This window comes from Martes martes (assembly GCF_963455335.1).
Source record: "Martes martes genome assembly, chromosome: 2".
Classification (NCBI taxonomy): domain Eukaryota; kingdom Metazoa; phylum Chordata; class Mammalia; order Carnivora; family Mustelidae; genus Martes; species Martes martes.
The window spans coordinates 205,789,289-205,815,511 of NC_137889.1; the positions used below are offsets into that span (position 1 = coordinate 205,789,289).

General features: G+C 46.3%; 1 protein-coding gene across 1 annotated transcript; it reads right to left on the reverse strand.

Annotated features, from left to right (window-relative positions):
• Nucleotides 1-1,043: 1,043 nt before the first annotated feature.
• On the reverse strand, nucleotides 1,044-23,073 carry LOC308338538 (placenta-specific gene 8 protein-like). Its single transcript, XM_080796723.1, has 5 exons — nucleotides 22,989-23,073; nucleotides 8,709-8,831; nucleotides 7,053-7,177; nucleotides 2,917-3,031; nucleotides 1,044-1,251 (listed from the first exon to the last, which is right to left on the reverse strand). The coding sequence occupies exons 2-4, from the start codon at nucleotides 8,806-8,808 to the stop codon at nucleotides 2,927-2,929; spliced, it is 330 nt and encodes a 109-aa protein (XP_080652849.1). The 5' UTR covers nucleotides 8,809-8,831; nucleotides 22,989-23,073; the 3' UTR covers nucleotides 1,044-1,251; nucleotides 2,917-2,926.
• Nucleotides 23,074-26,223: the final 3,150 nt, after the last annotated feature.

A 26,223-nucleotide genomic window follows, 5' to 3' on the forward strand; every position in this document is an offset into this window, starting at 1 on the left:
AACTACCTGAGCTCGTAGACAGATGGATTGTTGGTTGCCAGAGGTGGGCATGGTGGGGTAGGTGAAACGGTGAAGGGAGCCGAAGGTCCGAACTTCCAGTTATAAAAGAAATATGTTATGGGGATGTGATGTACAGCATGGTAGTATACATTGTAAAGTATCATATATTGGAAAGTTGGGAAGAGAGTAATCTTAAAACTTCTCAACACGAGAAGAAATTATAACTATGTTCAGGGATAGTTAAACTTATTGTGGTGATCATTTTCCAATATGTCCATGTGTCGTATCATAATATTGTACACCTACAACTCAATTATATCTCAATATTTGAAAATGCCGCATTAACCTTGGTGCAGGGAAGGAGGGGGAGTGGAGAAAGAAAGGTATGTGGAGCTCCTGTGGCTGGCTTGCTGCAGATGACTTTAGGGAGGATGGAAATGTCTAATGCCAATTTCAGTTAGAAGTCTTGCTGTGTGGCTTACGACAGAAATCCTCTCTTTTGTCCATAGAATCTATAGTAAACTCTGCATCGCTCAGCCAGTACTCCTCGTCGAGTGGATTTATTTTAGCCTTGAGTGGGGCTGTAAGAAGTGCCAAAGGTCATCCTGGCTCCCAAAGGGAGGCCCAAGGTAGGTCAAAGTACCACCCTTTTTGGGAGTGAGGGAATGCCCAGAGTGATTCCTTGCCTACCAGTGGTGGGAAAGTCTAAAATTAGAAAAGTCCTGACAACATTTAAAACACTTTTTATTCTGGACATTTCCAAACATATATAAAGATAGAAAAGTGGAATCATCTTTATGTGTCAATCATCCTTCAAAAAAAATAAACATTTCAAAATTTAAAAAAAAATTCTCCGTGTACCCATCATTCAGCTTTAATATTTTGACAAATTTGGTTTCCTTTTTTTAAAGTTTTATTATAGTTTTTCATAAAGCTATATCCAAAGGCACTGATGAACCATTGAACACTACATCTGAAGCTGATGATGTACTATATGTTGGCTCATGGAATTTAAGTAAAAAAATAAAGACACAAGAAATGTTGAGGATATTAATTTTTTATTAGCAGTAATTTTAGAGAACAGCCACTGGAAATGTATTTCTTTTGAAATAAGCTAGAAATTGAAAGTGTCTTGAAGCCATTGGAAACCACATGATTGGTTGAATTAGTTTCTAAGATGTGGGGTGAGATAGCACTCAACAGATGCAGTATGTGATTCTAGCATTTCTTTCACCACATTGTGACTGTGACCTGTAGAAACCAGAAGAAAAAAGGAGAGGATAAATGAATGAACAAATTAGGATTTATCAGTTTCATCTGTCTTCACATTATCTTGTTCTAAGTATCAAAACTTTCCATTCCACCCATCCCCTACCACCACGTTTTGGCATATTTTGAGATCTATATCAAATCGTGGCCCCTGGTTCAGTATAATCTATATAAAGAGTCACAATCACCAGTTAAGATTCAGACAAGTCTCCTAGGTTAGGGCCTCATTATGCTTCCTTGCTTGAAAGTTGCACTGATTTATGCTCCCACAATATTTGTTAAGTGCCTACTAGGTATCAAGCTTTGTTGCTCTGTGGTTGAGGCAAACAATGGAGCGCTCTGTAGATTGCCATAGTTGACTTCTGTTGTCAAATGTCAACGGATCATCAACCGTGTCAAGGTAAGGGTCTCCAAAAGGCAGAGAACACCAAACAGTCTTTTTCATTGACTGTGCCAGTAAACTGTCACATCCTCCTTCCCTCAGGGCTACTTAGGCATCAAATTCTGAGTCAAGTTGTTAATATAGGACTTTTAACAAATGTCACTGCTTGAAAAGAGAGACAACAGCCAATTCTCTGGAGGTAGAATATAAGGAGGAAAAAGAACAATAAGAAAACTCCCTATCATGACTCTGCCTGAAACTGAGTAAAGCATGTTAGTCATTCCAGGAAGCCATTGAAACAGTCAGAAGACCAATGCTAGGATACAAAAATGCAACATGAGATGAACTAATATGTTCGTGAAGAAGACATCGTTTTGTGGGGTATGTGGCAAAGAAATGACTAGGAAAGAGAGAGATCGGGCCAGTGACAACTTACACTCATGAACGTTCCACCTGGATCAAACATTCACAAAGACCTCTGGGCGGGAAAGGACTGTATAGATCATACTCATTCCCAGGGGAAAACTAAGCTTTGATTGCGAATTCCATGGGGACTGGCAACAAGAGATCAAAAGATAGGACATGTAAACTATTACCCACCTGTTTGAGAGAAATAGCTGCTCAGAAGATTAAAAATGTGACTAGGGGAGCTAGGAAACAGGGAAATGAGCAGCTGCCCGACTCCGACAACACTGCCGCCAAAGAGTCAGTAACTTCTCCTCATAGTGGGGGCTTTGGGAATTTTGGATAACTGGGTGAAATATCCACCCTGAATTTGTAGAAACTGAAGTAGCTTCCCGTAGTTTTGGAGGAGGGATTCTTCTACTAATATTCTGGTGTTGCCAAGAACACAGAAGTAGGCGCATTACACAGTCACACTTAGGATAACAGCTCAACTGGTTAGTGTGGTAGCAGCACACCTAGGAACTAGACTTGGGGAAATGAATGGTAACACGCACACCTCAGCTACCTCAAATCATAGTCTAATGAAGATATGCATGGGTGACGTGGGACCTGTTCACTGGTACGTCACACGGCAGACAACCCAACAAACCTCAGAATTCTCTCCTATCCTTCCAGGTTTCGCTCTCTCAACCTATGGATGCTCACTACCAACTGCTGGTGTCGGCTGGCAATTGGAACTCCTTTGTCCTCCATTTTGTAAGCGATGTTTCATGTATTTGTTAGAGAGGACCAAGGAAATAAAAGATGTTATTGAACATTTGTTTTGATACAACTAAATCAAAGAATGTCCAACAACTTACCAAGCACCTTTTAGAAAGCATTCATTGCTTTTCTTTTTTCAATATCTCGCTTGAGTTGGCAAAGGGTGCACAGAGGAAAACATCCCAGCCATAGGAAATCACCGCAAATAGATCCCTGTTAAAAAACAAACAGTGGGGCCACTCATAGTCTGTAAATAGAGTCACACAAGTCCTTGCATTCGCATAGCTTTTCAAAACTCCGTAAAAAATACATTTTATGTTACTGGTTTAGCATGAGGATTTTCATTATCTCCGTTTTTCTGATGACCCGCGGGAAGGTAAATGACTTGTTCAGATCACATAACAAATTGGTAGTGGCACTTGGTCTTCCTTTTCTGAAGCCTGTGCCCTTAACCGTATATGACCCGATTTCAGCTGATCTGCAGGGTATGACTACAGCCCTCATCCTCTAACATCAATTCTGAGACGGCTTTCCTTTAAAGCCAGTTACAAAATGCACCAATTTTTCTGTAGTTTGTGAGCGGAGCCAGGTGGGGCCCCACATTGTATCCCTCTAGCCGCTTTCATTGACATCTCTCAAGTTCTGCAATGGAAGAAGTTTGGAGCAAAGGGGAGATACATAAATTATGGGGGAAGGAAGAAAGAAGAGAATGAATTTGTTTGGAAAGCCATGGGACGGAGTACTTTGCAAGGATTTGAGGGCCCTCTCCATGGAAGCGCCCAACTGGGTCCTCAGTGACCTTCCGGGTGACCTTCCGGGTGACATGCCCTTGAAGGGATTCCTGTTCTGGTGCAGGAGGCACTGAGTGAGCCGGGGAGTTCTAGTCTGATAATCTGGTTTTATTACTGCGTGTCTTGACAGACTGGAAGAATTTCGAGCTCCATTATTTGACAGCACTTATGTTCTTAAAGTTTGAGTTTAATATAATTCCCAATTTATAGTGTGAGCTCGTGGGGTGGGTGACGGGTGGCAGTGTGTAGGTTGGAGCTTCTAAATGGTGAGACTATGAGTGATTTATTTTTCGTGAAAAGAAATTTTTCCTATTGTTACAGTGCTTTGATCGTCATCTAACAGTGTAAGCATTTGGGGCAAAGAGCCAACCCATGTCTATAAAAGGAGGTAACAGTTGCCACACCACAAGAGTTTGCAGGCAGTACATGAGCAACTGCATGTCAGAATAATATTCCAGCTCACGGTAGTACAGCCAGTGGTTGTGTCTTTTCTTCCTCCTTCTCTCCTGCACAGGTTGTGCCCTGGCAAAGGGGTGCTCTCCTGGCTGTACCCACGAAAGGAGGGGCAGATCAGAGAGCTGTACTGTCGCAGCCCCACGGAGATTTGCATAGATATGCAAGGGAAACAAAGCAGAGAGCCTGAATGATATAAACCAGTCTTGGGAATTATTTTTAGGTCTGTTCTAAAGGAGGAAATAGAGATACACGGTTTATAAATACACAGCTTCATTGTGTGTTGAGGAAACCTACTATAGCCAGAATCCTAGACCTAGAAATCACCTTGCACAACTTCCTCATGACAGATGAGAAAACTGATGCCACCACATGATTTATCAGAGAACATGCTGAGCTGTCCCCAAAGCCTCATCTCCAGGATCCAGCTAAGGGCCCCTTCCTGCATACCGTGTCGAGGTCTCGGGCTGCGTTGAGAACGTTACCATCACATCGTGTACGGAAGTACGCACGCATGACACCTCGCACACGATTCAGGAAGTCCCAGTCCAGGCACAGAGCCAAGAGCCCACGTGTGTCGTGCTACCTTAGGGTTAGCATGAACAAGGGCAGCCTTGGACGTCAGGGACCTGAGCAAGCACGCAGGGGAAATGAGGCCAGGGCCCTGCACACACCTCTGCCCTGAGGAAATAGCTGAGCAATTCTCAGAGAAAAGGACAAAAAGAGAAGTAGTTGTTTACTGAGCACGTATTACTTGCCAGGTCCTGTGTTAAGCCCTTTCCGTGCATTATCTCCCATGACTCTTGCTACCCCAGTAAAGGGGAGGATCAGTGTGACCATTTATCAATGAGGGGGCTGAGGCTTAGGGAGATGAATAACTTGCTCCCTTTCCAGTGGGAGCAGCGAGTAGGGCAGAGGCTACACTTCTAGGAACAGAATCCATCATATCACCCCTTTGTTTAGGCCGTTTTCAGGGACTTCTCTGCTCACTCGGATTAACGGCTGAGGTTCTTACAACGGTTCTCAAGGCCCCAGAGTTTCTAAATCTTGCTCTAACATCATCGTTTCCTATGACATCCTGCCCCCACCTTCTCACTCATTCTATTCCAGCTTCTCCGGCCCTTTCCAGTTTCGGGAACCTTCCAGATAAACTCTGCTTTAAAGCCTTGGGCGACACTCTGTCTTCTGCCCAGCTCTTCCCCCGATGGGTAACTTCTTTCTCATCCTTTCGCTTTTGCTTGAAAGCCTTCCCTCACAACCCTGCTTAACTTTAGAACTCCCTTTCTAAAAATGTGGATGGACATTGAATTTTGTTGACTGCTCTTCCTGCGTCAACTGAGATGATGATGATGGTTTTCCTTTTTGAATCTGAAACTAGAGTATTCTGATACTGAGCCATCTTTGCATTCCTGGGATAAACCTTGCTTGGATAAAAATAAATTTTATAATGCTGAAAACAAATAAAATAAAATTGGAATGCTTCAACATTCTTTATTCCTCTTCTTTGTTTTATTTTTTTCTGGGCCACTTATTAGCATCCTATAAGGTTGTTACTTAGTCACAGTGTAGCAACCTTCTCCCATTAGAGCGCGAGCTCTGCCATGGACGACCATCACAGTAGTCACTGATTCAGGGGAGCAGCTTCAGCGGACGTTAATCCCCGGGGGTGGAGAGCTGACGAGGAATAGGGTGCTCACATCTCTCTACCAGGTCCTTACTCGTTACGAAGGGGGAAATGGCAACCTTGCGGCGGAGGACTTCACCAGAGGGTGGAGAACCTTACGGCGGACACTACCTTAACTAAGTAATCAAAGTAAACCACAACCATAATGGGATGCGGTGATGTCATGTGCGTCTTGATGGGAAGCACAGTGACTCTTCCATCAGTTCTGTGGAGGTTCTGTCAAAGTGTAATCCCTAAATATAAGCACAAGGACACATCTGACACACCAAATTGAGGGACAGTCTTCAAAATAAATGGTCTGCATTTGGGGGGAAGAAAAGGCAAGGAAAGACTGAGAAACTATTCCCTCTTGTAGGAGACTAAAGAGGAGTGACAACTGAACAGAATTTGTGGTTTCGGATTGGTTTTCCTCTCATCCACAGAATGTTGTTGGGTTAATTGGTAAAGTTTAAATAAGACCCACAAATTAGCGAATAATACCACACCTGTGTTAAATTCCTGATTTCGATCATTGCATTATGGTTACAGAAATGAATGCCCTTGTTACTAAGAAATGCGTGGTGTCATAGAGATACTATAGGACATCAAGTCTGTAATTTCCTATCGATGTTTCCAAAAAAGAGAATAGACAAATGGGTGGAGGAAAGCGGAAATAAAAGGAAGGTGGCAAGATTTTAGTATTTGGGGCCTGTGGGTGCAGGGTATTCAGGAATTCCTTGTATTGTTTCTCCTTTCTTTCCCATTTATGATTTCTGCAACTTTTCTTCAAGTCTGAAACTATGTTAAAATAGAGGTCTGAAAAAATAAGAAGAAACAGGATGTAAGCCACATGCACTGAGGTGCCTCTAGCATCTGGAAAGTACCGGGCAGGTTCCTTGCACGGGACACATCCGTGTTGAAGGAATGAGCACTGGCTTATGAGCCAGATGTGCTGGCTTGGAAGGGATCTACCGCAGGCCCGTTTTCTCCCCCTGGCTTCCTAACACCCCGTCATCCAGCCTACGGATCTGCGGGGTCCTGGGTCTGGCTGAGTAGAGCGGGGAGAGGGTGAGGACTCTCCACGCCTCACCTACTCACCTGCAGCCACCGTTTCAGGGACGCGTCTACGGGAACGTAAGATTTTATTACAAACATATTCCCTGGTATGAGCAGCAGCGCGGTCCCCGTCCATCATTTAAAAAATGTAGGATGGGAGTGGAGCAGAGACGAGGGTCAAGCCTGGAGGCGAGGAGGGCGGTCGCGCCGCTGCGGCCCGCCTGCAGGGAGCCCTCGGTGCCGGCTCGTGGGGCGGGCCGCGGGGACTCACCGGGATGCCGTAGCGCGTCCTGTACAAGGTCCTCATAGCCACGCTGGCCCCGCACAGGCAGCACTCGTTCATGTCGGAGGCGATCTGACACGAGAGGCACAGGGGGAAGAAAGCGCCGCAGAGGCCTGCGCGCAAGGGGAAGCCACAAAGAGGGTTAGTGAGGGTCGTGGCGACGAAGTCACGCCTGTCCGAGAGACGCCGGCTCTGGACACGGCTCTGACGGGCCCGGAGAAAGCCGTGTTTGTCATCTGGCTTTCTCGGTCCGGCTTCTGGAGCCCCGCGTCTAGGAGCTGCGGTAACTCGTGAGTCACTGTACCGGGTCCGATTTAATCGCGGAAGCTCCTGCCTGGCCGTTGGGATCCCCCTTGCGTGACCCTTCCTCCCTGCCTTGTGACATCGGGTCACGCCTGGGGAGGAAGTCTGTGGTGTCAGCGTGTCTGAGAAGCCCTCTAAAGCCATGGGGGGGGGGGGGCTGAGGGTCAAAACACCGAATGAACAAATCATTAGGGACAATGAGCGGAAATAGATTCTAGAAGGTCGTTCGGGCAAAAGGGCTCCATCGTTGTTAGGAGGATGGACGCGCAGAAGTGACGGGATTTTGCTATCGGCTGTTCACAGACTTGAGTGCGGCTCCGCTTTAGAGACGCTCTGCAAGGCCCAGAAAGGACTCGAGAAAGTGACAACAAACAGGAAACTGTTCTCAAATATGCCGTGAGTGCAAGTCTATTTTGAAAAGGGCCAGGGTGGAGTTGTGGTGTGCCGCAGCCTAGATACGGTAAGAGAGTCAGCGGCTCTTTGATGGACTGTTTTTAAGCAAAAGGCTCTCGCCAAAGATCTGGGAACTCCCATCACGCACAGAAAAAGGAGGCTGATCCTCACGCCTGATGTCAGGACGAGCCCCACAGAGAATGTCTGCAACCCAAATGGCTCCAGAAAGTCTTCTCACTCCAAAGTGTGTTTCGTGGTGGGAAAGAAGTGGAAGTCGGTAACGCTAAAAGCCTGCGGTGCTTTCTGAAATGGAACAGTGACAAGAGTCGGCAAGAACGGCCTTGAGAGCCGGAGCACACGGAGCAGCACCGTCAGAGAAGGGAGAGGTGAGCAGAAGACGGAGCAACGCGTCAAGCGCGCGGTGAGCCTAAGAGCTGAGAAATGGCAGGCGGCGAAGGGTCTCGACGAGGGTCACCGACTCAGGGTCGTGCAGGTAAAGTGAGTGGAGTAGATCGGAAAAACCCACAAAATAGCCAATGGCGGGCAAGAATAAATGTGGCCAACTGCAGAGTGAGACTCTCTTTGAACGGGATTGGCTCATGTTAAGAAGCGGCTGAACTCTGCCGTGTGATGAAGGCTCACCTTGCCAAATTTTCCAATTTTTGAGAGAAGCTGGAAATCTAGATTGGAAAGCCAGATTTTTGTGTGTGTGTGAAATCTGATTTTGATATGTTTCCTGATATTTTTAAATTGCTACATGAAGCGAGTTCATCATGTACAGGACAAACAAAACACATCTGGTGGCTAAACCCACCCATGGGCGTGCAGCTCGTGACTTCCGAGCTGGCCAGAGAATGGGAGCTCAGTGACAGAAGAAGTAGACAAGTTTGATTAGGTCAGGAACCTGCATTCTGGGAGTCAAGGTGGAGAATAATTAGGCGCACTTACAAATCCCCAGGTCATCGCAGCAGTCAAATACGCCAGTTTGCCAGTCACTGTTCATCACGCCCCCCGTGCCGTATCCGGGCTGCAAGACAACTGGATTCATTTTTAAGGCGAGTTCCAGAGGGCCTGTGAAAACAAAACCCAAAAAGTCTGAGACACCTCCCTGTTCTGGCAGGATATCACGATCCCAGCTGAGCGGACTTCTTCTCATCACAGCTCTCCTGATCACGGTGGCCGCCCTCGACTGACTCAGCAAGACGTTTCTAGACGATCGTCTGTACTCGGGAATGAGAGGCATCACGGACACGGGGTGGGGGTTCCTTCCACGGGTTTTCTGGGGGGTTTATTGCCCCTTTCTCTGACACTTTTTATCAGCAAGATATTTTTCCTTCTATTTCAAGACAATCTTTCTGAACAAAGTCTTTTTTGCACACGAGGTGTTCTATTTAATAGTGATTGTAGTCACTTTTACAACGCTGTTGCACAGGCGTTATCTCAATTGTCCCTCAATCGAACCTTGTGAGACAGAGTCCTTTACTTCTGCAAAGAAGTTCTCATTACACCGATGCTTCTAGATAATGCCAGTCCTCATTGCGTCATTGCTAGTCGTATCCTGATAGCTGGAGTTTTAACAGATGTCCTTGGTTACTTAAAAAAAAGCCAAAAAAACCAAAAACCGATTAACTTCTTTTTGTGAAATCATCAGACCAGAATCTGGAAAAAATAAAAAATAAAAAAAAAGGGACCGGGGGCTGGACTTCAAGCTTTCACAGAAAAATCCAGTCGTGGCAAAACCACTAAAAACAGTGTCCCTCGAACAAAGTGGTGCGTATCCGCGTCTCAGCTTTCGGCCGGGGATCGAGCGAAGTCTCCCGGGCTCTACGCAGTCAGGACTCCCAAGGGAGAGACCGCATCTGGTTTCACAACGGCTAATGCAAACCTTTCTCCTTTACTACTCCGTATCCAACCATATGCTGTGCCCCGCAGCCCTCGCCCCGGCTCGCGCCTCCCACTTCCTTAGCGCGAGGACATCCCGGCCCGTTATCCGTCCCCAGCTCCTCCCTGTCGCCGGGAAGGCCCTGATCAAAGACGTTCCCAGAGCACATCGCAGTCTTGACTGTGCACTAGTCAAGTGCTGAGCCTAGTGCACGGTTGAAAACACAGGTGCTTGATTCCGCGCCAGTAGCTGGGGTGGACCCTCGGGGAGTAAAAGTTCCTGTGATGCACACGGTTCCGGGGACACTGAGTACAGGTCATTTCGCTCTCGCTCAGCCCTTCCCGGTCGGTTTTCTTTGCTCTTCCCCCGCCTGGCTCTTTCTCCTGATGGATTTTGTCTCCACTGAGATCGTGGCTGTGATCACTTGATTCCCCACCGGATGAGTCCCCACAAAAGGGGTGGAGGTGTTCTGGAACAGTAAGAGCCAGGGCACTCCGACCACCTTCGAAGGCTGCCTCTAGCATTTATCATCAAGCATCTGCTTTACGACGCAGAGAGAACACCAGCAGACCGAGGAGGCTCTGTAATTACCGTCCCCTCGCCCCAGGAACTACGGCTGAAACTATACAGAAGGGTAAACATTTCGTTGGAGTCCAAAGGTCTTTCTCCTCTCTGATGGTTTAGGAGGACTGTGGTAGCTTTCCTACTCTCATGTAATCATAGCGGGCACATGATGTGAATTCGACCTACTCTCTGCGGAATAGTTACAGAAGTTGAATAAATTGCACAGGTAATATGTTGCTCGACACTGAATGTTAGAGACACACTTTTGGCCTCTAGGATGAGTGACCCAATACCTTCAAAGTACATACCGGGAACAGCACGACACAAAAGGCACACATAGCTGTTGCTGCGACGGGTGTATCATTCAAGACAAAAAAATATGCCAGTAAGGCTGTATTCTTTTTTTTTTTTTTAGATTTTTTAAAAAACTTATTTATTTGACAGACAGAGATCACAAGTAGGCAGAGAGAGGAAGGGAAGCAGGCTCCCTGCGGAGCAGAGAGACCGACACAGGGCTCCATCCCAGGACCCTGGGATCATGACCAGGGCCGAAGGCAGAGGCTTTATTTAACCCACTGAGCCACCCAGGCGCCCTGTAAGGCTGTATGCTTAATAGAAAATTACTTCTTGCAAGAATCAATGTTTCGGATGAAAAGAGTCACATAACCAAACCAATCAGTCTAGCCAACATATCGAAACAGAAAACTATGTGAAAGTTCAAGACCCCAATCCTAACAATTGTTCCCGGACAGAGACTTTATCTCAACGATTCTCCCAGTGCTTCCTTGCCCTTGTGCAGCCCTGGGAACGTCTACTTGCTGTGGTCAGTAGTTTACAGTAAGTATGCAGTTTGCTGTGTTTGGTGTAAAAACAAAATGCCAGGGAGCAGGGGCTCACTGGGTGGCTCAGTGGGTTGGGCCTCTGCCTTCTGCTCAGGTCATGATCCCAGGGCGCTGGGATCGAGCCCCACATTGGGCTCCCCGCTCGATGGGAAGCCTCTCCCTCTGCTTGTCGCTCCCCCTGCTTGTGGTCTCTCTCTCTGTCAAGTAAACAAATAAATCTGTTAAAAAACCGGCTGGAGAATCAGTTCCGATAGGGATCCTAAAACAGGCATCTGTTGTGACTGTCCCATCCGCAAATCACATCTACCCTAGATTATACTGTGTGTGTTAATTCAATTAACTTAATTCCTAATCTAACACAGGGACTCCTGCCACTTGTTTTGCAACCTCTGAATTCCCTTCCTTGAAGTAAGGTGTTTAGAAGTACATTTTAAAAACACTCTGTACTGTATGTGTGTGTGCATGTGTTGTAGGTCTGTTTGTAGATTTTGTGCTTCTCTATGTGGCTGGATGTACACTAAGCAGTGGTGGTTCTTACGTTACACCAAGCACAGGACTCACTTAGGATCCTTTTAGAGTGTGGAACCTAATTCAGTGGGTCCAGAATGGGACCTGAGGCTTGCTTTTTTTTTTTTTTTAAGATTTTATTTATTTATTTGACAGACAGAGATCACAGTAGGCAGAGGCAGGCAGAGAGAGAGAGGGAGAAGCAGGCTCCCCGCTGAGCAGAGAGCCCAATGCAGGGCTCGATCCCAGGACCCCGGGATCATGACCTGGGCCGAATGCAGAGGCTTTAACCCACTGAGCCACCCAGGTGCCCCCTGAGGCTTGCTTTTTAACAAACTCTGTAGGTGTGCCAGTTCTGCTGGTATTTGGCCCACACTTTGACTCCTCAGGGTCTAGACTGTGGTTAGGAACTGGATTCCAATCTATTTTCCACCCACTGTGTGTTCTTGGACAAATAAGCTAACTTCTCTGTGCCTCAGTTTTGACATCTTTAAAATGAGTGCAGTAGCATTCTTCTCATGGTTTGTTGTGTTACTGTGATGAGAGTAGGTCGGCAGACCACATCTGCTCAACACTGTTTCTTGTATGTCCATGAGCAGACATAGGCACCCCGTGCCTATTTGAGACTAAATGTCGTTAAGTAGCGGGTCCTGTGACTGATTCATAGTACGGGGCCGTGCCTGGAATCACAGCTCCAGAAAGCTAACATAGCGGGTGCTACGATGTGCAATGGGTACGGATCTGAAAGCTTGGACTGAAGTCATTGCTTTTCTTTGGCAAGATCCAGTAAGATCCCATTATGTGAAGACAGTTTGAAAACTGCCAATCTGGAGCTCAGTCATTAAGCCTCTGCCTTCAGTTCAGGTCATGATCCCAGGGTCCTGGGATCGATCCCTGCATCGGGCTCCCTGCTTAGCAGGAAGCCTGCTTCTCCCTCTCCCACTCCCCCTGCTTGTGTTCTCTCCCTTGCTGCGTCTCTTTCTGTCAAATAAATAAATAACATCTTTAAAAAAAAAAAAAAGAAAACTGCCAATCACCATATACGTGGAAGAGAGAGTCTACAGAGAGTCTAAGTGCCAGGAAAGTGGGTGGAAAACTTGAGTGTGATCTGTCGCCAACATGACAGGGGTTTACACTTGCAAGGAGCATTCTACTTTCTAAACGTGTTCCTGTTTGAGCTCTAGTTAATGCCGATCCCTTTCATACTCCTGGCAGACTGAGGCACGCGGGGGAAGAAGGCTGATAAGATGCTTCCCATCGCACACACGAAAACTGAGGCAAACAGTGACACGCCAGGGCCAAGGAGAAGTCATGATCACTAGCCCAATATCCGTAATTTATAATAAGGACATGAGGACGAAGACTGAGTGTTGCCCTGCACCCTCTTCCCAGTCTCATCAGGGAAAAAAAATTATATATATATATATATATATATATATATATATATATATATGACATTATAAAACCCGAAGATAAAACAGTGGACCAGGCAGCATGACCCAGTGGTTTCCATTATCAACACTGGCCACAGACTCCCAGCTTCCCAGTCACTAGCTAATGAATGACCTTGTGACTCAGTGTCCTCATCTGTGAAATGGGGATATGCACAATGGTAGCTTATAAAGCTGTCAGGGGCATTGAATAATATTCGAGTGATTTGAGTGATTACAGTGATGTCTGGCATGGGGTAAATTCTTCACGAGCAGCAGTTACATAAAAGAGAGTACTTGGCCCTTGAGGGAAATTGGTAGAATCCCTGCCCTTCCCTTACACGCTCCCATACACTGTGGAACACGGGCACGTCTTCCACAAGACCACAGAGGAAGGGGAAAGAAACAGAAAGTAAGTCACATGTCCAGGGAGACAGAGTGGCAGGGCTGGGATTTGAATTCAGTTCTTGGGACTCCAAAGCTCTTAAGCTTGTTTCCACGGAGTCTCTCCATCTGGGATTATGAATCTCGGCCAGCTAGAGTGAGCAGACCTGTTCGGGAAGGAAGGTAAGCACTTCTTAGGGTGTCCCTTCCCAGGTAAATTTTGAAACTGTAGAGAGGTGGACAGTTTGAGACTGACTTCGCTTTCTTAAGTCCGCCTGTCAGTCCGCATGTGTGTGCTTGTGTGTGTTTATCTAGGTATGTATTTTTAGTGTCTTGAACCCAGACACTCAGACACTTCCTCTAGAGTTCCACCACGCATGTTCAGGTAACTGGTTCACAACCAGGATTGTTTTGCACCCCGCCCCCAGGGGACATTTGGCAATGCTTTGAGATATTTTTGGTTGTCCCAGTTGGGGGTGAGGTGCTATGGTCATTCTAGTGGGTGGAGGCCAGAGATTTTGCTAGACAATCTGCAAAGCACAGGACAGCCCCCACAACAAATACTGTTCTATCTCCAAATGTCAACAACAGTGCTGCAGTGAGAAACCGTGGTTCAAAAACATCAAGGGCACCATGAAGCCTGAGCTTCTGGAAGGATCTAATGGTGTCTGATTCCGTTTCCCAGGGATGTAGAAACTGGGTCCTCAGCAGCCAGACAAGCAGTCCTTGGGAAGACTGGGCCCTAACACGTTGTCTCCTAGTCACACATGTTTCAAAGGCTAGAACCCGGGGACCTTTGCATGCCCCGGTTTCCCCGTGGATTTGTTCACGCCCTATTCTGAAATCCTTCTCCTGTGTGGCAGATCCTGCTGGTCTCTCCCCTCCCACCCACCTGTCTCGTTTTCTTCTGCTTCTTGTTCCTATGGGGACAGCGTAACTCTCCAGTTCTACTTCCCCCCCTTCAATAAAATTCTTTTTTAAAAAATTTAAAGTCAATAAATTTTTATTTAAGAAATTTTACACGTGATTCCTTCCACTGCCAATCACTGTAGTTCCTCCAAAATCAGAATCATAATCTTCAAAATAGCCCTTTTAAAAAGAACTTCTGTTCAATACGGTAGAATTCTTTCCTTCAGTGGGATGTCTTTGATCTCCATTTGAATATCGACATACTTCAAAAATTCCCCACCTGTAATCTTTGGGGTCCAATTTCTTTCCTTTAGGGCAATGTTTAGAGTCAGAGTAGGGGGATCTGCCTGGTTCTCAGACACCCTCTAAACATGAATGCGTTCAAATCCTGCTCACCCCTAAACCATCACACCCCAGACCTGTACAGCTTGTTGGGACACCCCAATACCCAAGATTTTTAAATGTGACTATGAAGCCCTTCGCGTGGTTTTAGCAGGTCGGTGTCTTGCAGTTTCTTCCCACAGATTTAACAAAAAGTTCTGTGAATAAAAGAAACCGTGCATATACTCTAGAAGGTGTTTCCAACCGTACGGGTCTACAGAAAGAGCCCCATCGGGATAGACCTCCAGTCTTTCCATAAACCTCCCGCTGAAATCCAGTATACATTTAGTGAAGTGAAGAACTCGTCAGCATGATTGATGAATTTAACGGTGAACCGTTCTTGTGACCACAGCCTGATTCAAGAAGGACATGAGCAGCACCACAGAAGCCCTCCTCACTCTCTTAGGAAGTCCCTCTGCCTCTGCCATGTTTGAGCCTTATGTATGTTGAATTATATGCACTATTTATTCTTCTGTGTCTGGCTTCTTTTGCCAAAGTTAGGACTGTGAGATGCAACCATGGAGCATACAGCAATAATTCATTTATTCTCACTAACATATAATAAATCATCACACAGAGGTAGTCCAACTTATTCATCCGTGCTGCCTTTGTACTGTTCCAGTTTGGACCATTTGGAATGGTCACCTAGTGCTATGGACATTCTTACACGCATCTTTAGGTGGACTAGGCATGTATTTCTGCTGTGTCTACCAGGAATAGAACTGCTGGGTCCTAGGGTTGCCAGACAGTGCCAACCATTATTGTCGAGTGGTGGTACCAATTACACTCCCGTCAGTAGTGGATGAGAGTTCCATTTGCCCCCTGTCCTTGTCAATACCTGGTGATGCCACCATTTTTCTTTTTACCCCGAGGGAGCTACAAGAATCTGGGAAATGGAAGCCTATGCTTAAGACTGAGAAAAACAGAAATTATGGTTAAATGATTCAATAGAATTTAGGGGAAAAAATAAAAGAAAAAAAATAAAGGGGATTCTGTTAAATTTGAATAAGTAAGTCCCAAGTAATATTTGAGACATACTTATATTAAAACACTTTTCGGGGCACCTGGGTGGCTCAGTTGGTTAAAGCCTCTGCCTTCGGCTCAGGTCATGATCTCAGGGTCCTGGGATCGAGCCCCACATCAGGCTCTCTGCTCCGCAAGCAGCCTGTTTCCTTCTTTCTCTCTGCCTGCCTCTCTGCCTACTTGTGACCTCTGTCTGTCAAATAAATACATAAAATCTTAGAAAAAAAAAACAAAAAAAACCACTTTTCATTCTTTAGTTGTAATTCAAATTTGACTGGGCATTCTCCATTTACCTGGAGGATTTTGGACATAAATTTGGAATTAGAGAATATCATGTTGGGTGGGGCACTTTCTGCCTCCCAATTTACAGGAACGGGATTGGTGTGGGGGAGGCCAAAACAATGGAGTTTTCCTAGGCTGTGCAGGAAGCTGTCTCCCACCCCCCAGGGAGTGAACAGAGGCCAAAGACACTGACGGAGGCCACGATTTATGATTTCTGTCTAAATTCTTAGAAGAGCGTTTCCTCTGGGAGTGCAGTTGTTTATTCATGGCTCAAGGAAGGAAACTGAAATTTCTTGAACAGTTTCTACTGCCAGTTTCCACGTTAAGCAATCTTAGGTATGTGGTGGGATTCTAGCCTCATAACAATCTTTTCTCCTAATTTGAAATCAAATAGCTAGAGCAGTGTAGCCAGGTTCCCAGGCAGGTGAGCTGAAGCCAAAGTCCATATTCTTCCATTCTACCAAGTCCTGTCTTCCAAGTCCTATCCTTGGAGGAGTCCCACTGACGGGCCTGGGGCCTGCATGGGCTCCATTTCTCTCAACCAGTCTCAGCTGTGCCGATCAATCTACCCAACTCTTGAATGTCAGCCACCTTGGGTCTCCCCAGACTCCTCATTCCCCTATTTCCTTCCCTCCTTTCTCCTCTGTCCACCTCCTTCTGGCTTTCAGTTTTCTACCAGATCACTCCATGGGTTATATGCAACCCATTTCTGGAAAAGCAGAGTAAATAAAGTCAACTGGGATGGCCTTGCTTTGAGTCACTTGGAGCCTCTCCGGCACCCAAACATCCCCCAGCAGGCCCGTGTTTCAGTGCTGGGTCTGAGTCTGCTTCTGGAACCATCTGTTCCACTGCCCTGCGTCTCAAGCTGAATTCTGCATTCTCTCCGTCACATAGGGACTCTGTCTTTGTACCTGTTGTGTACAGACCAGAAAATGCCATTCCAAAATATGCTTCTTTGGCATAAGAGTTATTTTTGAGTCCATTATTTTGAGAAGCAGCACACACAGCAGAAGCTCTGAAAACAGAGACAAAGTTACCCTTTAAGGGAAAATTTCCATTTATAAGTGTTCCATTCTCCTATCCGGAAGACAGGGATGACTCCATACCCAAGAGACGCTAATCAATGTAAAACTTAGGGACTTGAATCCCTGTGGCAAATCGTACCCTTATTTTCCTGCTCTCCTCCCCAGTCACGGCTTCCACCACACACTCTCTCCAGTGCCTTTAGCGGGAGCTGGTGTTTAAGCCCGAATTCTAAGCCACCTTTGAAAGTTACTCTTTTTCCTGCATATCTCCCATGTATATGGGATACATGTGTAATCAACTTCTGTTTTTCTCTTCTTCTTCTTCTTTTTTTTTTAAAGATTTTATTTATTTGACACAGAGAGAGAGAGAGAGATCACAGGCAGGCAGAGAGGCAGGCAGAGAGAGAGGGGGAAGCAGGCTGCCCGCCGAGCGGAGAGCCCAATGCGGGACTCGATCCTGGGACCCTGAGATCATGACCGGAGCCGAAGGCAGAGGTTTAACCACTGAGCCACCCAGGCGCCCCTGTTTTTCTCTTCTTAATCTGTCTTTTCTCTCAGGGGCCCTAGTTGAGAACTTGAAAGTGTAGAGGGTAAATTATTTTTTTCTCTCCTCCAAGTCATTTCTGAAAATTTAGCCCAACCATGAAAACTCTCAGTTATAAGGAAATTTAAAAATGATTTTGCATAGTTGAAAGGAGGACATTTCTTAATTTAAACTAAATAATATCTGGAAACAAAAAGCCTCTGGTCACTGTCCAGGGTGATGAAGTGGTGGGAGGCGGGCATTCTGCCCAACTTAGTGAAGCCCTCATGTTGGGGCGTAGCTGAGCACACATCCCTTTTCCTTATAGACTTGGATTGGAAAGGGGGTTCCTCACTTCCTGGTATCTGGCTTCTAGGCTTCCCTTCCTCCCCAGACACACTCAGATCCTGCTCTTCCCCCCACACCTCCCTCTTTGAGCTTCTCCAGCACCCAGGAGCGCCACAGCACGCCTGCTGCTGGTCCCGGCTCTGATCTGGAGCCGTTTTCCGGGTCACCTACAGAGCCCAGCATTGCCTGTATCCCAGGAGGTTCCTGACTAATGTACCACTGATCACATCATTTTGTGAAATTTTAGCAAAACCATGAAAACTGTGTTATACGTAAATTTAAAATCAATTGTGTGTAACTGAAGTTATGGCATTTCCTAATTGAGGCTAAATAATTTTTATAACCAAAAAGCCGCCCCAAAACATTTCCCCTTTTGTTAAAAATGATGCTTGTGCTTGGTCATCCCTAAATCAGAGCTCTCTCTGGAGTATTTGCGTACTTGATGTTCTCAACTGGGAATTTTGCTAACAACAGAGAGTCCTTTATCCTACTTCCGTCAAAGAAGTAAAGGTTTTTGCTCTCCAAAACATTTAACTGGGGCGAGGGTCAGGAATAAAGGACCCAGGACACATTGGATCCTCTCAGGTCTCTCGTCCCCTACCATCACTAGTCTCTCTGGTGATATAATTAATTCAGCTTCTGCTCCACTTTTGTCTTAAAAATTGTTAATCTGCTGTCAGGCATACATGGCTCTTCAGGAAGAATGACTGTTCACTTCTGAATCATTTCAGGATGCCCTCAGGAAAGGACCCACCTCATTTTTTTCAGTCCTTTGATTACCCTTTCCATCCCTCATCCAGTCGGCCACAGTGCTCACCACGCCGTAGGAATTCCCTCGATCCTGTTCCTGCCCTGAGCTCCTGCCCCTTGTTTCCCTACTTACCTGTTAACACCTCACCTCAAATGCCACCTCCTCTGTGAAGCCGTGCTGGATTTGCTTGTCTTCTTGTTCAGCTCATGATGTGGTGCAGAGCCTCCCCGATGTGGGGGTCAGCACGCTGGACACTAACTACACTAGGTACTGGGATATCTTTGTGCCCTCTTTGTCTAAATGCCAATAACGGTATCTCCACTTCCTTTTCCCAAGGTCGTCAGGAAAGCCCTTGCAAGCCACACTAACTTCAGAGATGTGCCAACTGAGCCCTTACATTTTTATTTTGTTTTCTTTTTGCCTGCAGGTTTTTCTGAGGGTGAAAGTGGGTTCCGTTGTCTGGGTGCCCCTAAAACCGTGACTTGCACAAAGCCTAGAAAATACTAATTATTGGGGTTCAGGATACACTACCCTAAACTACGGAGGCTTGGCACTTTGAATATTATTAAGCTGAAGGAGTTTGAGAAAATGGCAGAAAGTGGAAGGTCGTTTTTACCTCTTTTTCTTGCCCTTCTTCCTTAAAACCAGGAGACAAGCCTGTCATGTGAAAGGTACCTTCCCAGTACCAGGAACTACTATTGACAACTAGTGGATGGAGGCCAAGGACGTACCCCCATTCTGCCCTCCAAATCCTCCATTTAACCCCCCACTCCTGCCAACAATAAATTATTTGCCCCAACAGGGTCAAGGCTGATTCATACTCTTATCTTTTTTTTTTTTTTTTTTTTTTTTTTTTTTTTTTTATTGAGAGAGAGCATGAGAGAGGAGAAGGTCAGAGGGAGAAGCAGACCCCCCAAGGAGCTGGGAGCCTGATGTGGGACTCGATCCTGGAAGTCCGGGATCATGACCTGAGCCGAAGGCAGTCGCTCAACCAACTGAGCCACCCAGGCGCCCCATACTCTTATCTTAAAGTTAAGATTTGAGCAGCTTACAAACCTCCATATAAAGCAAGATACAAAGTGAAAAATGGAGAAATTGGTCACAGGGAAAATAAAGTCTGGAGCAAATGTAGCACATGCTTTAAGGTTCCCCTACAGTGCTGGACACGGGCCGTGTGTGAGGTTTTGGGCTTCCTGCCAGGCAAAGCAAAGAGGGAACACAAACATTTGGGAAATTGACCAAGTGTATAAAATAAAAACAGATTGAGACCTAGAGAAATTTCTCATCAAAGTCCTCAAAAGGGAGATGATATATAGTATATGACATGCGACGTCAAAGCCTTTATCTCCACAATAAACAGAACAGTGACTTCCAAGAATTTATTTCCTACTATACCGTTAAAGTGCAATGGGGGAGTACAATCACTCAGAGGGATCTATGAACAGCTGAAATGATCCCAGCCAACTGCTTATCTCTCTGATCATCGGGATGATTCAGGATTAAAATTCAGATTTAAAATGTAGATTGTTGGGGCGCCTGGGTTCCTCAGTGGGTTAAAGCCTCTGCCTTCGGCTCAGGTCATGGTCCCAGGGTCCTGGGATCAAGTCCCGTATCGGGCTCCCTGCTCAGCAGAGAGCCTGCTTCCCCCTCTCTCTGCCTGCCTCTCTGCCTGCTTGTGATCTCTCTCTCTCTCTGTCAAATAAATAAATAAAATCTTTTTTATAAAATAAAATGTAGATTGTTCAGAGAGACACATGGGTATATATTCTTGGACAACCCTCCATGAGTAGTATTTTCACTAGCCAGGGCATAATAAAAAATGGGTAGCAATGGGCTGAATTAGAAGTCTTTGGTGAGGACCCAAGGTCAGAGTCCCACGAGGGCTGCTTATTATGTGTGGGAACAGCTATGTAGAAGGAAAGGCATATAAGGCAAATGTGTGGTTATAAAAATCAAATGATGCAGCAGGCCACCCACCTGAATGGAAGGCACCCTAGTGCAGCACGGGGGTGAGCTAACGGCCAGCCTAACTCAACACGGAGATAAGCTAAACACATATTTGTGAGAAAACCTCTGTTTTCCCCAGAAACCAGTTCTGGCCCTGCTTTCGCAAGTGACTAGAAGGGAAACCGAGAAAGGAAAAATGGCCAATACAGGATACACCTGACATTTCAGTGGTCATTTAAAAGATGCAGATAGTGTTTTGTTACGAGGTACACCTTCTGCATGTACTAATGAGTTGCATGTGACCGTAGGAGTGATCAAAGTCCCAAAGATGTGCACCATAGAACCCGGAAAATGCTTATATCAGGTATCAGCAAAAACCACCCACTGAGACAATAAAAAAGGACAGTAAAACACCCTGGAGTCCAGTTTTAAGTAACGAACTTCCTGGTCAGTGTTATGGAGACCAAAGAATCGCAACACGGGATCGCGGACAGCGTGAGGGGTTGGCCTTTCAGATGCCAGCACTTGCCCCGCTCTGATTCTGACCCCCTGGTCTGGGCGAGCGGGTTAGTGGCCTTGGAGCGGGTATGTTTAACGCTTCCCAGGTGAATCCAAGGTGTGGTGAGGCTTGAAAATCACTGTATTAAAGAAAGTCTGGCAGAAATGATGCTTTGAGAACCGAAGTAGCGGAGTTAACTCTTTTACACAAAAATAAAATACACAGCCCCCCAGTTCAAATTTCTCCTGACCCTTAAAGTTTTACTGCAAACACGTGTAGTTATAAAAGTTTAGCCAAAATAATATGTTCAGTGAAGATACTCTAAAAGCCACAAAATAACAAAAGAAAAAAATCTCTCATAAATCCACCATACAAAGTTAACCTCATTGAAATTTGTCGTGTATGTCCTTATGTTTAGTCCATAAGAAAATATTTCGTGCACAGGACCACGTTTTAGTGAAGATTCTCTGAAACATGGCAATAAAGCCACTTCCCCTCCCAGGTAGAGACGGCTGCTCCCCTTGCTGCTTGTGACACTCGGGGAACAAGCATTCGTCTGTCTTGGAAGGGACAGCCAGTCATTGCGCGCCAGCTCAGAACTGTCATCTGATTAGTTAGAACCCCTACTAAGATGCTCGAGTTGGTGTAAAAGAGCAGAGATTGTCTTTCTTTCTAAGAAAGAGGGTTTGTTTTTGTGTTGTTGTGTTTTTTTTGAAGATTTTATTTACTTATTTGACAGAGAGCGAGCGAGCAAGAGAGGGAACACAAGCAGGGGGAGAGGGAGAAGCAGGCTTCCTGCAGAGCAGAGAGCCCAATGTGGGGCTTGATCCAAGGACCCTGGGACCATGATCTGAGCCAAAGGCAGACGCTTAACCCACTGAGCCACCCAGGTGCCCCAAAGGTAGATTCTTAAAATGGAAAATGCTTAGTCAAAAAGATATATCAGAAAGCTTTATAAAGATATTGTCAACTCACTTTGTAGTTAGTATCAATGCACTGAACTATTTAAGGCTGACCATTCACCATGCCCTATTTATTTTTGCATACTTTTTAAACTTTGTTAATTTTATGGTTCAGACTTATTTGGAGTCATTTTCATTTTCATTTTTTTTTAAAGATTTTATTTATCTATTTGACAGACAGAGATCACAAGTAGGCAGAGAGGCAGGCAGAGAGAGAGGGGGAAGCAGAGAGCAGAGAGCCTGACACAGGGCTGGATCCGAGGACCCTGAGATCATGACCTGAGCCGAAGGCAGAGGCTTAACCCAGAGTCACCCAGGCGCCCCTAAGAAAGAGTTTAATTATTGCTGATGATAACAATGCTACACATCGGGAAAGGTAACAAGTGGCCAGAGCATCACGATTTCAAATAATTTCTTTTTGTTATATGAAAACAGAGACAGTTAGACTTAATTCTGACAATAGTAATAAACCTCAAAATGAAAGCAGAAATCGTGCCTCCTTACTATTAAAACTAATTCCAATAGCAATTCCCGAAACCAATGAAAAGATAAGAAACTTTCTAGAAGCAATTTAAAATATTGTTTAAACACACAGTCTTAATGGTAATACAATGATTTCTTCTGTAATGATTAAGAACATTTTTTTCCTCTTAAAATTGTATCTCCAGTAGCACATTTTAAAGAAACAGTCTGTGATATACCTAGGCTCTTTAGAATCACTGCTGCCAAATTTAATTCAAAAGACAACTGCATGCTGCAGACATAAAGGTATTTTTTTTTTTTAACTCAAGGAGACCAATGAAGAACACCTACTATTCAGTTCTGCCCTGGCTTGTGTTAATTACACGGTAAGGTTTTACTGGTTCTATGGTTTATGTTTTTAATAATTCGTTTTTCTTTTGAAAGAAGATGGGAAAGACATAAGGTTACACAACGCAAAGGGGTTATTTTGCATCGCAGAACACTCACCACACTCTGTTGCGGAGAGGGGGCGGCCCAGGGCTGACTGGAGAAGGCTCAGGACCACAACTGCCCCGCAGGCGGCCTCGGGCTCTAGTCTGCAAGGGTGGGGTTAGGGGTGGGTTAAGTCAGGGGGTGGGGCTGGGAGCCGATGTCCCTCATGCCTCGGGGGGATGTCAGAGTTCTTCTATGTAGGAAAGTGGACACTGCGGTTTATCTCATTATATCTATTTTCCGCGACATGTGCCTGACGCCATTGCTCCCTTGGACAGCGAGATTTATTTATGATTAGGCGGCGGCACGTTTCATGAAGGTCGGAGGCTTGTGTATTTATTTAGGGTTTCTCTAATGTCTTCACTCCCGAAGGCACTTAAGGAGCATGAAATGTGTTTAAGAATAAGCCCTGGGCAGCTGGGCTGAGGTCTCAGAAATGCTAAAGAGATATGCAAACTTCCTCCTGGCCAGGCGGTTGGGACTTCGGTCCCCAGCTAAGGAGCTGGGTGGCCTGGACAAGAGGGAATGCTGAAGGGCAGGGGGAAGAGTGGGATGTGGTCAGTGGCATTTCGGTGACACTTGTCTGGTGCCAGTGCGCAGCGTCTTCCGCAAAGGCAAGACGACGTCCAGGAGCCCACTGTGGGAGCTCTTTCATAGTGAGTAGAGGACGCGGAGGCCGGAGCAGGGACGGGAAGCCGGAGGAGGGACTTAACCAGGAATCGTATAGGAAAAGATCGCTCTCGGGAACGGGGCAGAGGACCGGAAGAGGGAATGACTCACTCACTGAATCGTTAGATAAGCCCATAGATACACGACACTGTATGTAAAACCTCAACTGCTCCCAGGTTGCTAACTAAGAATGTGTTAGCTTAGCAGAGGTTAAAATGTCCTTCGTTCCTATCAGTGTGGCCCTAACAAGTTGTATTTTCTCTCATGGTGTTTGAACAGAAAGCTTGAGTGACTCACATCAGACTGTTTTCTGTTCCCCCAGGTTAGAGATGTGTACAGAGGGAGTTGCTCCTGGAGGCCCAAGATAAGTGGAAAGGGGTTCTTGGGCGTTCACTTCTCTCCAAGGGACATTTGCCTACACTATTCACATTCACACGTACCAGTAAGTAGAAAACTCACTACCGGTATAATAAATACTATCTTTTTTTTTAAACGATTTATTTATTTATTTGACAGAGGGAAGAGGAGTTAGGGCAGGGGAGGGGGGTTTGATGCTCCATCCCCGGACCCTGAATCAAAATCAAGAGTCAGACGCATAACCAGCTAGGCCACCGAGGTGCCACTATAATAAATGTCATCTTATTTCAGGGCCCCCGTGTGTGAGGAGTAGCCACGGTAAACACAGGCCACTGCCCCATCCTGGAGGAGCTCACAGCCTGGGAAGTGAGACAAACCGCACAGCCGGTATAGAAAATATCATTAACCTCTTACAAAGCAAGAGGTCAGCGAGTTCTCGGCCACTGACCGTGTGGCTCTTGGGCAAATCTCTTCATAAAAAATGTTGTGGTTTATCAAGGACTTGGTATGTGCCAAAGCACAAAACTGTTTCATTTCAAGGAATATATCAATATTCGTCTTTACCACTTGAGATTCAGAACAACCCTAATTGTCTGTATCCTCCTAACAGAGACGAAGAACTCTAAGTGCCTTGCCCAAGAGCTCTGGAGTGGGTAATACGGGAGGGAATTCGAGCCCAGGCCTATCCGACCCAAAAGCCCCCTACCCTCAACAATGAAATGGGGGTAAAAACCAGAGCTTTGCTGACTGTTGAGCTCAAATGAGATAACATGGGAGAGAATGTGGATACTGGAAAGGTGTGCGGTAAATAGAGAGCCACGTTCCCCGTTCCCTTGTCATCCCCACTCTTCCTCACGACTGCACTCCAGTCCCCTACCTCCCCTCCCCTCCGCAGCAGCACCGCTCACCTGCCTGGCTGGATGCTGAGCCCTCTGAAGAAGGTGGGGTTTTGTCCTCAGCACGACTTGACAGTTGGGGCCAGGCCAGGCAGGGGCATGAAATTCAGGGTCTCGTGGGATGACACAAAAATATTTCCCGACAATTTGCGGTGAATGTCTTAGCCGCCCATGGGCAGGAGAATCCGTCTATCAAATGGAGAAAGATCCAGGTCTGGGGGATTTTTCCCATTTTGTCCATCTATACCAATCAAGCAGGTTAAAAGAGCCACACCAGGTCATGTGGGATGAGGGTGGATTCAGCCTCCCCACCGGGAACCATGGTCTCTCATTCCTGGTCTCTCATTCCTTCTACCGTTTATCCAACAAGGACCTATCGAGAGAGAGTTCGTTGTATGTTTCAGGCCGATGGAAAATGCTAGTGGCACAAGAGCAGCAACCGGTTTCCTGCTGTCATGATGCCGACGCAGTTTCATCCTGATAAAGGAGAAAGACGAAAGAAAAACCCATGCAAACACAAATAAAACCCAAGTAAACATATAAAGGGACAAAATAGTAGCGCGTTGTTCTAAGGGTCTCAGAATTGTCAAGGGGCTGAGCTTCCGACTAAGGGCGTGGTAAAAAGCAGGTCTTACCTTGGACAGGATGGGTGAGAAAGGCCTCCCTGAAGCAGAGCCAAAGGCAGAGCAGGTGCCGATGGGTGCAGGAGGTGGGGGGAGGTGGGGGGAGCATCCCGGTAGACAGCAAAGTCCCAGCGTGAGCTCAGTGGATTTTAAGGAACTGACAGGCGGCCACCCGCAGGACGAGCCACGAGCGCTCTCCTTCAGTAGGAAGAGCCCAGGCGTGGACTGGAAATAGTTTTACAGGACTCTTCAGGAAAGCCTCCATGCAATGCTGTATTTTAAAGCAGATGGGCAGACTGTACGCATGCATGTGTGTACATGCGTGTGTGCTTTCACGCTGGGAAAATCACCGGGCCACGTGGTAGTCTTTTCATGACTGATTAAAGGAGGGGGCACCGGTCCCGACCTAGCTTCTGTCGCTTCTCTCCACACAGGCTCTGCAAGCTTTGGGGCCGGGGATGGGGAGATGCAGCGATTAAGGACCCACTCCCTGAGAAACACAGGCCAGGGTGTGCGACTCTTGATGCGAGCAAAGTGTGTGAGGGTCATTGCCATTTTCAAGAAGGACTAAGGAGCCCCTGGCCCGTGCCATGTAAGGTGCTGCCTGGAGTGGGTTCTACGGTCCTGCTCCTGGGGTAACTGTTCGGCAAATGCTCATCAGGACAGCACGGTCGAGGGGGCTAAGTGTGGCCTCTGGAGCTGGAA

Excerpts from the sequence above, each read along its gene's own strand:
- LOC308338538 (XM_080796723.1), bottom strand. The coding sequence starts at position 8,808 with ATGAATCCAGTTGTCTTGCAGCCCGGATACGGCACGGGGGGCGTGATG. Across the intron at positions 7,178-8,708 it reads CTGCGATGACCTGGGGATTT|GCCTCTGCGGCGCTTTCTTC; the intron begins GTAAGTGCGCCT and ends CCTTGCGCGCAG. Across the intron at positions 3,032-7,052 it reads GGACGCGCTACGGCATCCCG|GGATCTATTTGCGGTGATTT; the intron begins GTGAGTCCCCGC and ends GTTTTTTAACAG.